Raw genomic sequence first — 13,268 nt, 5'->3', positions numbered from 1 at the left:
AATATGTCTTTATACTACAGGTTAGTTTTTGCTTTATCTTTGGACATGCGTGTGTGATTTATTTTTCTAATTTATCTTGTTTAGTCTTGTTATCTATTTAATTAGAAAAGTTATTGGGGGACTCCCTGGTGGTCCAGTGGTTAAGACTTTGCCTTCCAATGCAGGGGTTGCGGGTTTGAGCCCTGGTCGGGGAGCTAAGATCCCACATGCCTCCCAGCAAAAAAAAAGCCAAAACATAAAACAGAAACAATATTGTAACAAATTCAGTAAAGACTTCAAAAAATGGTCCACATCAAAAAAAAAAAAAAGTTATTGGAAAGGGAGGGGAAAAAAAGCTTTCTTTTTGTCCTTTTATCTTATCTTATAATGAGCCCTGGTGTAGAAGTCCCAGAAGTAAAGGTGTTACTTACAGTGGTCATTTACTAACCATTGTGACCTTTAATCTCTCAGTCTTTGAAAAACGAATAAAGCACATGAGGATGTGTATGTGTTCTTTTTTTTTTTTTTAAGGCCACTTTCTTTTTATTTATTTATTTATTTATTTATTTTATTATTTATTTATTTATTTTCGGCTGCGTTGGGTCTTTGTTGCTGCACACGGGCTTTTCTCTGGTTGTGGCGAGCGGGGGCTACTCTTCGTTGTGCTGCGCAGGCTTCTCATTTTGGTGGCTTCTCGTTGCGGAGCACAGGCCCTAGGTGCACGGACTTCAGTAGTTGTGGCACATGGGCTCTAGAGTGCAGGCTCAGTGGTTGTGGTGCACAGGCTTAGTTTCTCCGCGGCATGTGGGATCTTCCCGGACCAGGGCTTGAACCCGTGTCCTGTGTTGGCAGGTGGATTCTTAACCACTGCGCCACCAGGGAAGCCCTGTGTATGTGTTTTTAAGTCACCAGTAAAACATGTTAGAATTGCTGATACATGACTCTATTGTATTTGTCCTTTACAGAATGCCCCTTCTCATTATAGTCTCAAAAATCAAATACTCTCCTTTAATAATCTGGCAACAGGTTAGTGCCAGATCTCCTTCACTACTGGGGAGTAATGAGAATAGATTCTTTTACTGATTTCCCATATCTTTTTTTTAATGGATGAGAATATTGATTTCCCAAATATTTGTCTTCACTCATTTTGTGAATGAGTTAGAATCATTGTCAATCTCTGAATAGCACCATATTTTAAAAAATTAATTTATTATTTTTTTTTGGCTCCGTTGGGTCTTCGTTGCATGCAGGCTTTCTCTAGTTGCAGTGAGTGGGGTCTATGCTTCATTGCGGTGCGTGGACTTCTCATTGCGTTGGCTTCTCTTTTTGTGCGGCGCGGGCTCTAGGCACACGGGCTTCAGTAGTTGCAGCACGTGGGCTCAGTAGTTGTGGCACATGGGCTTAGTTGCTCCATGGTATGTGGGATCTTCCTGGACCAGGGATCGAACCCATGTCCCTTGCATTGGTAGGTGGATTCTTAACCACTGCGCTACCAGGGAAGTCCCCATATTTTTTTTTTAAAGATTTATTTATTGTTTCTCTTTAATTTATTTTTGCCTGTGTTGGGTCTTAGTTGCGGCACGTGGGATCTTTCGTTGCAGAGCGCAGGCTTCTCTCTAGTTGTGGTGTGCAGATTTTCTCTTCTCTAGTTGTGGTGCGCAGGCTCCAGCGTGTGTGGGCTCTGTAGTTGTGGCGTGCGGGTTCCAGAGCACATGGGCTCTGTAGTTTGCGGTACGCAAGCTCTCTAGTTGAGACTCACGAGCTCAGTAGTTGCGGCACGTGTGCTTAGTTCCCCGATGAGGGATCGAACCCGCGTCCCCTGCATTGTAAGGCGAATTCTTTACCACTGGACCACCAGGGAAGTCCCTGAATAGAACCATATTTTTTTTTTTTTTTTTTTTTTTTTTTTTTTTCTTTTCTTTTCTTTCTTTTTTTTTTTTTTTTTTTTAAATATTTATTTATTTATTTATTTATGGCTGTGTTGGGTCTTCGTTTCTGTGCGAGGGCTTTCTCTAGTTGTGGCAAGTGGGGACCACTCTTCATCGCAGTGCGCGGGCCTCTCACTATCGCGGCCTCTCTTGTTGCGGAGCACAGGCTCCAGACGCGCAGGCTCAGTAATCGTGGCTCACGGGCCCAGCTGCTCCGCAGCATGTGGGATCTTCCCAGACCAGGGCTCGAACCTGCGTCCCCTGCATTGGCAGGCAGATTCTCAACCACTGCGCCACCAGGGAAGCCCTAGAACCATATTTTAACCTTGATATTTTCCATGATTTGTTCTGTAAAACCAGTCTCAGGGCTCTGAAACATTTTCTTCCCTGGCTACTTTCCAGGTATTTTCTTTATAGTTGATATGCTGTAATATTGTATCCTGACTATTTTCATCTATATCATAAGCAACATCAGAAATTTTGTAAGCATATTTCAAATAACAGCTAATTAGAAAATGTTATAGAATTTAAAATGTCACTATAAGAGCCACAGAATGAATAAAAGAGCTGGGAATCAACTTGGCAAGAAATATGAAAGATCTGTATGAAGAAAAGGGGAGATAAATGAATGCCAAGTATTTGGAAAGATGAATAATAATGAAATAAAGAAAAAGAAGAATAGATTGATGGCTGTAGGGGGGGAACTAGTCGTACCAAATTCAGGAATAGGCAGTGCAGTGATTTCCCTGGTGGCGCAGTTGATAGGGCTTTGCACTCCCAGTGCAGGGGCCCCGGGTTTGATCCCTGGTCAGGGAACTAGGTCCCACATGCATGCCCCAGCTAAGAGTTCTCATGCCACAACTAAGGAGCGTGCAAGCCGCAACTAGAATCTGGGGCAACCGAAAAAAAAGGAGTAGGCAGTGCAGTGGAACAGGAGAGTCAAGTATACATGAGGAGAATTTAGTATATAATAGAGGAGGCATTTCAGATAAGGTGGGGTATTTAATAAATGGTTGATGGAACAACTTGGTAGCCATCTGGAAAGTTCGATTCTTACCTAACTGCTTATATCTAAATTAATTTAGAAGCCATAGATTCTAAAACTAATACATTTTGCCTCATATGAATAAAGAGCTTCTGCATAGCAGCAAAATGTAAACATTGAAACTGGGAGAAAATATTTTCTACACTTATAAACAGCCAATTTTCTACATAAGTAGAAAACCCCAGTAAATCATTTAGAAAAAAAGCCCAGAGGAAAAATGGGCAAAATAGGAGAAGAAATTTCACAGAAAAAGAAATATACAGCCTTAAATCTTTTTTCAAATGTTTAAACTTCACTCATAAAAAGAAATTAAAATGAAAACTAATGGTGGTTACTTCATTTTCACCTGTTAGATTGGCAGAGATCAAGGAGTTGGATAATATACTGTTTTGACATGGGTCACCAAGGTTTTGACATGGGTCACCAAGGGTCACCAAGGTCATATTCCCACCAAGGTTCTCTTCTGTAGTGTAAATTGCAACAGCCCCTATGAACAAAGCTTTGTAATAATCAAACTGTAAGTTTATACTGTTACAGTTTCACTTGTACAAATTTTTCCTGATACACATTTAATCACAAAGGTAATAATAATAAAGAAAACCAAGATGCAGAAGAAAGTTTGGTACTTTTACTGTGTGTGTACCTGTGTACATTAGAACATCTCTGGAAGAATATAATATGTAAGATATTGGAAATAGTGATTACTTCTGGGTAGAGGCAGAGGACAAGGTAGAGAAAGATGGGGATGAGGGAGACTTATTTTTCCAACATAAACTCATATTGTTAAATAATTGTCTTTAACATCAGCCTATATTACTTATTCATTTAAAAATAATTTGGTAGTAAATATTGTAAAATATTCTTAAACTAAAATATGATAACCATTGGACTTCCCTGGTGGCACAGTGGTTAAGAATCCGCCTGCCAATGCAGGGAACATGGGTTTAAGCCGTGGTCCGGGAAGATCCCACATGCTGCGGAGCAACTAAGCCCGGGTGCCACAACTACTGAGCCTGTGTGCTTCAACTACTGAAGCCCGTGCTCCGCAACAAGAGAAGCCACCACAAGGAGAAGGCTGCACACCGCAGTGAAGAGTAGCCCCTGCTCACTGCAACTAGAGAAAGCCCGCGCGCAGCAGCGAAGACCCAACGCAGCCAAAAAAAAAAAAAAATTCTAAAAAAAAAAAATAATTAAAAAAAATATATGATAACCATTATTTGTCTTTTGAAAATACAGTCCTCTAGACTCTCTTAATATTATTTAAAGTACCTACTTTTAATATCTCATTATAGAAGATAGTATCCTTCATTTAACCAGCCGTCAAACTGATAGTATTTCAAATCATGTAACTAGTATAAGATTAGACCAAAATGTTACTATTATTCTTATTATTCAAATGTTACTATTTTTCTGAGTAAATATTTTGGTTTCCATAACATTTTATTTTCTAGGTTAGCCATGTTCCATGCAGCTCCATGAAGTGCTGTATTTGTGTCACATTTGAAAAATAACAGCTTTGGGAGCTCCCTGGTGGTCCAGTGGTTAGGACTTGGTGCTTTCACTGCCGTGGGCCGGGTTCAGTCCCTGGTTGGGGAACTAAGATCCCACAAGCCGCGTGGCGTGGCCAAAAAATAAAAATAAAAAATAAAGTAAAATAACAGCTTTATTAAGATGAATTCACATACCATACAACTTGCCTATTTAAAGTGGTCTTAAGTATAGTCACAGAGTTGTGCAGCCATTACTACAATTAATTTTGGAACATTTTAGTAACCCCCCAAAGACCTGTTCCTTTTATAGTCACTTCTCATTCCTTCCCAAGCTTGCCAGCCCTGAGCAACCACAAATCTACTTTCTTTCTCCATGAATTTGCATATTATGGACATTTCATATAAGTGGAATCAAACAGTATGTGCTCTTTTGTGATTGGCTTATTTCACTTAGCATGTTTTCAAGGTTCGTCCACATTATAGTATGTACCAATACTTTGCTCCCTTTTATGGCTGAATTATATTCTGTTATTATTGATATTTCACGTTTTGCTTATTTGTCAGTTGATGGACATTCGAGTTGTTTCCACTTTTGGGTTATTGTTGATAATGCTGCTGTGAACATTTGTGTACAAGTTTTTACGTGGGATGTATGTTTTCATTTCTGTTGGGTATATACCTAGGAGTGGAGTTGCTGGATCATATGGTAATAACTCTGTTTAATTTTTTGAGAAAATGCCAGAGTGTTTTCCAAAGTTCCTGTAGCATTTTACATTCCCACCAGCAGTGTATGAGAGTTCTGATTTCTCTACATGCTTGTCAACGCTTTTATTATGTCTTTTTGATTATAGCTGTCCTAGTGGGTGTGAAGTGATGTCTCACTGTGGCTTTGATTTACATTTCCCTGATGACTAAGGATACTGAGCATCTTTTCATATGCTTATTGGTACAAACTTGTCGTGTGCCTTTCCTAAAAATTATAAATATCTACTGCAGATGCATTTCTCATTAATTAGGTGTTTTGTGTTCAATGAATTTGCGTGTATAGATTTCACCACCTAGAAGTTCATTTTAGGAGCCCATCTAGTCATGTCAAATTGGACATTTTAGCCACTGTGAGAAATGTGACCTAATAGAGCCTTATTGAGTCACTATGTATAGTGATTCTCCTGATAATGTCTTTTCAAAGTCCATGTATTATTTTTGTTGCAGTATTTCACTGGCCTTGAATGTGGACATAAGTTTTGTATGCAGTGCTGGAGCGAATATTTAACTACCAAAATAATGGAAGAAGGCATGGGACAGGTAAAAATGCTAATTTGTTTCTGAGTTTTTCTTGAATTTCTTATAGTGTTTAGACCCTTACACAGATATAAACAGGTGAAGCATTCTGGGTTGTGAATTGCATGTGGACTTTTTTTTCTAGATTAAAACAAATAAAAGGTAATTGAGACTTTTTTCTATTTACAATGAGGCATTCCAGTTAAAGATCCAGTCCAGGTAATATTTTCTCAGCAGGCATTAACATTTGTATTTATCAGGCTAAACTGGTTGAGAATTTTTGTCATATCTCTTGCTTTTGCCAGTCAAGTTTTATATTGAAAAACCAGTTGTTTGGGTTAGCAGTTTTACTTACTTATGGTGATACACATACATACACACGTTTCCTTTAATAGAAAGGGAATGATTAAGGTCCTATAAAAGTTAAGGTATCCTCAGAACCTAGCAAAGTTCCTGGCAATGGTAAACATTCAGTAAATATTTGTTGAATGAAGACATAGTTTAAATTTTGATCTTTTTCAGACTATTTCATGTCCTGCTCATGGTTGTGATATCTTAGTGGATGACAACACAGTTATGTAAGTACTTTTGATAGATTCTGCATGTTGAATATTGATTAGTTGGTTAAACCAAGTTAATTTTCGCTCAACACCATAGAGGAGGTGAAATTTTTAGAGTCTGAAGAGACTTTCTAATCTATATTCCTTTGTAGTACACAAGCCTGTTTGTAACCTGGTTAAATGCCCAGTCAGTATTCTGGTAAAGTTGGCAATACATGATAGCTAGATTTCAGCAAACCTTGTAGTTGGAGAATAGGATATGTCAGTGTGTCAGTTGATGTCCTCTGGGAAGCAGATGCCAAGACAAAGTTAAAAGGGAAGGCGATTTATTGTGGAATAGCATCTATGTAGGATAAAGAGGAGGAGGAGCACTAGACAGACCATGATACAGTTCTGACACTTGTTAAAGGAGAGAAAGAAGGAGGGAGGATTCAATAGGAAGAGACTCAGACTATGCTGCAGCTGTGAGAGTCTCTGTCAGCCCTGTGCAGACAACTCCAGTGCATAGGTTTCCCACAGAGGAATACCTCAGTAAGCAGAAATGGCCAGGCCCTGGTACCATTGTCATGCTCAGTCTCTCACTGGGAGCTAACCAGGGGGAATGTGGCCTCAGCTGGAACACTGCTACGGATCCCAAAGACACTGCAGCTGGAGGCTGTTGGCTATCTACTGGCCTTGCGGAAGGTTCCTTTTTGAAGGAGAGAAAGGAACTTGAAGAAACAAGCATAGTTAGCTCCTGTACATGGGGTAAAATCCCAGGTTGTTTAATTCCTGAGTCAGTGCTGTTTTCATGACCTCAGGCTACCTAATTGATTTCAGTCTAGGAAGATAAACATATTAAGGGCCTGAATGATCCACAGACAAATTGTATAATTAGTCCTGGATAATTGCCTATATAAAGGTATGTCTGTGTTTAAGCACTGGGATTTGAAGGTAATAAAAGTAAAAGCAGCCATGTGCTTTAGTGAGCAAATTCCTTAATCTAATGAAGCCATAAATTGACTTAACCAGTACAGTTTATAAAGCCACTGATTCCACTTTGTTAATCCCAACCTACTTTGGTTTACTAAAATATATTTACTGTTGTTGTCAGCTTGTGTTAATACTGTTTCTATCTTCCAGTAAATCTTACTTCCATTATTGTTATAAGCTAACAAACATAAACCATGTATCATCTTAAAGTACTGCCATCCTTCCAGCCTTCTTTATCTTGCCCCCGATACTTTCTTTGTATTCTTTCATCAGTACATTTCATCAGCATAGGTCACTGTATCTTTTCATTCATTCCGCAAACATTTACTGGGAACCTACTCATTAGCACATATACACAGGAGAACAACAAAAAAATTACGATACATTTCCTTTCTCCAAGAGGTTCATAATAATAAATAAATAAAATGCATAGTTTTAAGTTTTATGTATAAATGTATATATAAAGTGCATTTACAAAGAAGCAAATTACTCTATCTGAAGAATTTAGGGAAGCTTTACTTAGGGAGTAATATCAAAGAGTAAAATTTTGGGTTGAGGGAGTGGAGGGTAGTATTAAAGAAGGGATGCCAATATTTTTTAAATAGTCCATGAACTTCTCTGTTATGTATTCTGTAGTAGCTAGAGCACAGAGTAGCAGATTACTAGAGATGAGGATGAAAAGAGTTTGACAGTTTATGATGAGTTTCATCATAGAAGGTTATTAGGACTGATAATAAGAAAGAATTTGGTAATATCTAATATGAGTGAGCATATAGTACAATGGGCAGTATACTTTTAGAACCTTTTTGTAATGCAGTTTGGTGATTTCTACAAATGTATATGCTCTTTGGCTTTTTGTTTAATAGGTTCATCACTTTGAATATGTCATTGTACTGTCTTCTTGCCTCCATTGTTTCTGATAAGTCAGCTATTAATAATATTTTTGTCCCCTGTTTGCTGCTTTCAAGATTTGCTATGTCTTTGTCTTAAAACAGTTTTGACTACGATATATCTAGATGTGGTTCTCCTTGTGTTTTTCCTCTTTGGGGTTTCTTGAGCTCTTTGGATGTGCATGCTGGTGCACATCCACATTTTACTTTAAATCGTTGTATGCTGTATCTTCCATATTCTTTCTTTTAAATGAATAATTTCTTTCTTTTAGAATTTAAAAGGTTAATTAAATGAGAGAATGTGCAGTTTTTCACGTTTAATCTTAAGATCTGGACTTCTCTGGTGGCGCAGTGGTTAAGAATCTGCCTGCCAATGCAGGGGACACGGGTTCAAGCCCTTGTCCGGGAAGATCCCACATGCTGCAGAGCAGCTAAGCCCGTGTGCCACAACTACTGAGCCTGCGCTCTAGAGCCCGCAAGCCACAGCTACTGAGCCTGCCTGCCACAGCTACTGAAGCCCGTGCGCCTGGAGCCCATGCTCTGCAATAAGAGAAGCCACCGCAATGAGAAGCCCGCACACTGCAACAAAGAGTAGCCCCCGCTCGCTGCAACTAGAGAAAGCCTGCGTGCAGCAACGAAGACCCAACATAACCAAAAATAAATAAATAAATTTATTAAAAAAAAAATCTTAAGATCCATAACTGAAATACGCTTTTTTTTTTCTTAGTATGAAAGAAACTGAATCCTTCCCAGTGATGGATTATCAGTTTTTAAAAAATTTCCAACTTGATAGATTTAAAAATGGTTTCTTGTTTTAATTCGAATTAAACTCATTTGGAACTTGAAACTGAAACCTGATTCTTCCTGAAGACATATTACCCTTTAGCCCTCTCAATTTGAAGCTAGCGTTTTTTCCCCTGTGTATTTTATGGTCAAGAGGTAAAGTCATTGTTCCCCTTGGTCCCAAATGCTGTTTTCAGACCATTTCGCTTCTTCGGTTTAAAATCCATAAATCCTTTGAGTCTTGTTGTCCAGCTGTATCATGGTCCTTTGTGCTTTTCTCTGCTTGACATCTTGGTCTGTCCCATTTAATTATTTGTAGTGCTGTCACCTCACACACAATCTTTTCTTTCTCCCAAGGCTTGCTGTCATCCAATGTGATTTCAGTGCCCATATGTGTAGTTCATTCTACACCCTAGCCCTGTAGTTCTACAAGTGTAGTCCCCCGACCAGCAGCATCAACATCACCTAGGAGCTTGTTAAGAGAATGCATATTCTCAGGCCCAGCTCCAGACTTACTGAATCAGAAACTCTGGGGACAGGGCCCAGCAATATGAACGACAAGCTGTCTTACTTAGTATGGTTCTGATGCATACTTATGTTTGAAAACTCCTGCCATAGCCTTTCATTTCTGTGATCTACTCATTTCCAGGAAAATCCCCTTCACCTCAGCCATGTACTCCTAAGGCCACCACCCTAGGCCTACTCTAGTTCTACTCTTACTGACTTTACAAAATCATCTTTGCCTCTTCCTAAAAGAGTGCTCCTCGGGGTTCTGTCCATCCCACTATCCTCACTCTATGCACTTTATACACTCTCCCTAGGCTTACATTGGAAATTCCCCAATTTTTTTAAAAATTTAATTTAATTTAATTTAATTTTTTTTTTTTTTTTTTGGCTGCATTGGGTCTTCGTTGCTGTGTGCGGGCTTTCTCTAGTTGCGGCGAGCAGGGGCTACTTTTTGTTGCGGTGTGCGGGCTTCTCATTGCAGTGGCTTCTCTTGCATGCAGAGCACAGGCTCTGGGCGTGGGCTTCAGTAGTTGTGGCACGCAGACTCAGTAGTTGTGGCTCGCGGGCTCTAGATCACAGGCTCAGTAGTTGTGGCACATGGGCTCAGTTGCTCCGCGGCATGTGGGATCTTCCCGGACCAGGGCTCGAACCTGTGTCCCCTGCATTGGCAGGCAGATTCTTAACCACTGTGCCACCAGGGAAGCCCCGGAAGTTCCCAAATTCATATCTCCAGATTAACACTCTTTTTTTGAGCCTGGGACCCATATATCCTAGTGCCTATCAGTCATCTTCATTTGTACATTCCTCTGGCTTTATCTTGTCCAGCCCTCCTACTACCTTTACCACCACCAGACTCATTCTTCTTGCTTCTCAGTATCAAATAATGGCATCACTTGGTGTTAAAGATTTGCCTGAATGAGAAACCTTGGTGATATCCCTGATACACTTTTCTCCTGCGTTTCTCAGAGTCATCCTTGCACGAAATTCTGTAAATTCCTCATCCTAATTACCCTTAAATCCATCCATTTCTCTCTGTTTCTACTGCCATTAACCTGATTCACGCCATCATCTTGTCTTAGCTGGGAATCTGCAACTGGCTCCTAAGTGATTCCCTTATACCCAGTGTTACCACCTTCCAGTTCTTCTTCACAAATGGCTTTCGTTGTCCTATATTGCTTACCTATGCAACTTTATCTTTTGCCTCACCTTTTCTCACATTATTCTAGCCACGTAGAGCTTGGTTTCTTGAAAGTACTGTGCATTTTATTTGCATTTGGTTTGGTAGGATTTTTTTTAACTTTTTTTCCTACTGTCTCCTGACTTTGTTTCTTACAAGCAGTACTCGCTTTCTGTTTTACTTTTCAGTTCTCTTAACCTACTCATCATCTTAGTCATTCTTAACACCTCAGTTTAACTCATTTTCATTTTGGTTTGGATAGACATCCTATGAGTTCCTTAGATCCTCCATATTTCCCTTACCCTGCACTTTTGTAATTGCCTATATCCTTGTCTGTATTCTTTCTTAGGCTGTAAGTTGACTCCAGGTACCCTATTTATGTTGACTGAATTCTTTTCATATTTCCATTCAGGATGTGTGACTCTAACCTTGGTAAAATACTACACAGAAATTATTCACTGATCTTTCAGTGCTTCTTAGACTCACTTCTTAAGATTAGTGATTCATTGGATTCACCTTTTTACTCCTTCACAACGGGTGTGTAATAGGCACGTATCCTTGAATAAGTAACTGGAAATTTATTATTCTCCCTGCTTTCATAAGCGTATGTTATCATTGCTAACTCCAGTGATTGATTTGTGCTATGATACCATTAGGGCTATTTGGCTAAGTGGGGCTCCCCTTCTTTGATGCTTTCATGAGATTAATGAAAACTATTTATCTAAATTATTTATCACTTGAGACTGAATAAATGTTTGTCTCTGTTCATACTAGTAGTTGGTTAGTGGTTTGTTTTTTTTTTTTTTTTTTTTTTTGGCTGTGCCATGCGGCTTGTGGGATCTTAGTTCCCCGACCAGGGATTGGACCCATGCCACGGTAGGGACAGCCTATAATCCTAACCACTAGGCCACCAGGGAACTCACAGTAGGTTAGTTTTTCTATGTAGTTGTTTGGGGCCTAAATTTCTTTTTCTATGTATAGCTTCTCTAGTAATCTTAGGGATGATAAAGGTAAACTTGTATCTGTTTAATCTTTAAAGACCTGCAAGTAATGTATTTAGTCACACCTTGACTAATCATTGTTATCATGAACACATATCTGGAATTGTGATGTTCTGATTCAACATCCTGCAAGGTGTGTCTAAAAAATGGAATGGTTTATTTTCATATATGGGGGTTTTTAGAAACAGATAAGCAGAGATGATGACAGCAACTCATTGCCACTCACTCCTAGCAAAATTATGCCAGATGATTTTCTTTAAAGCTTTAACTGATACATAAGATTTTTAAAAAATGAACTAAAAATAGAGTTACCATATGATTCAACAATCCCACTCCTGGGCATATGTCCACACAGAACTGTAATTCAAAAAGATACATGAACCCCTGTGTTCATAGCAGCACTATTTACAATAGCCAAGACATGGAAACAACCTCAATGTCTGTCAACAGATGAATGGATAAAGAAGATGTGGTACATATATACAGTGGAATACTACTCAGCCATAAAACAGAATGAAATAATGCCATTTCAAGCAACATGGATGGACCTAGAGATTATCATACTAAGTGAAGTAAGTCAGAAAGAGAAAGACAAATACCATATGATATCACTTATATGTGGAATCTAAAGTATGACACAAATAAATTTATCTACCAAAGAGAAACAGACTCACAGACTTAGAGAACAGACTTGTGGTTGCCAAGGGGAGGGGGCATGGGGGAGGGATGGATTGGGAGTTTGGGGTTAGCAGATGCAAACTATTATTTGTAGAATGGATAAACAACAAGGTCCTGTATAACACAGGGAACTAACTATATTCAATATCCTGTGATAAACCGTAATGGAAAGAATATAAAAAAGAATATATATATATATATATATATATATATATATATATATATATATATATATATATATAAAACTGAATCACTTTGCTCTACAGCAGAAATTAACACAACATTGTAAGTCAAGTATACTTCAATTATAAAAAAAGATTTTTTTAAAATGGATCTTAGGATCTTGGTATAGATAATCCATACCTCTATTGACTAATTCCCCACTTGTCTGAAAAGGGCAGAAATGTTCTTTTAAAAATAGGTTGTCTTAAATTAGATAATATAACTTAAAAGCTATTTTTTGATAGTTATTTCCTGTTCCATCAACTTTAAGCAGTAAATCTTAACTACTTACTATATAAGGTGAGGAAATTGCTGCCTCTGTGCTGTCATTCACCTTTAGTCTCTTCTACCCCCTAATTTCTGTTAGATACATAATTACTTTATATTGTCAACTTTATAGTTAACTCTATTCTGGAGCAGTTTCTTTTATGTTTTGTCAGTAGGTTTAGTCACAAAATGGTAAGCCAGTGCTTTTATAATATTATAATTGTAGATATTACATAAAGCCAAGTAATTGAATGGATCCAGAGCAAAGTAAATGTAGTCCTGTAAGTCTGTGCTGCTCCAAGAAGAATGAATATTCCAAACATCCAAGTCAGACGATTATTGTTTACATTCTATCACATAGGCTTGTGAAGCTGCGTAGACCCTCAGATGGTTTGTACCATCTGAGGCAAGAGACAAACTAAACTTTGATATGTGTATTAATCACAGTATAGTAGAGCATCTCGTCTTTTACAGTGGAAATACATCAT

At 38.5% G+C, this 13,268-nt stretch overlaps 1 protein-coding gene across 2 annotated transcripts in view; it reads left to right on the top strand.

Annotated features, from left to right (window-relative positions):
* Positions 1-13,268, top strand: part of ARIH1 (ariadne RBR E3 ubiquitin protein ligase 1) — a 114,441-nt gene that overhangs the window by 70,123 nt on the left and 31,050 nt on the right. For both annotated transcript variants that reach the window (XM_036844425.1, XM_036844424.1), the window contains exons 4-5: positions 5,655-5,747; positions 6,246-6,301. In XM_036844425.1, the coding sequence (XP_036700320.1) occupies positions 5,655-5,747; positions 6,246-6,301 (149 nt within the window). The remainder of the gene's footprint in view (positions 1-5,654; positions 5,748-6,245; positions 6,302-13,268) is intronic.

The sequence above is a fragment of the Balaenoptera musculus genome, chromosome 2 (assembly GCF_009873245.2).
Source record: "Balaenoptera musculus isolate JJ_BM4_2016_0621 chromosome 2, mBalMus1.pri.v3, whole genome shotgun sequence".
Lineage (NCBI taxonomy): Eukaryota > Metazoa > Chordata > Mammalia > Artiodactyla > Balaenopteridae > Balaenoptera > Balaenoptera musculus.
The sequence above is the reverse complement of the archived record's forward strand: the minus strand, read 5'-3'. Positions and strand labels throughout refer to the sequence as shown.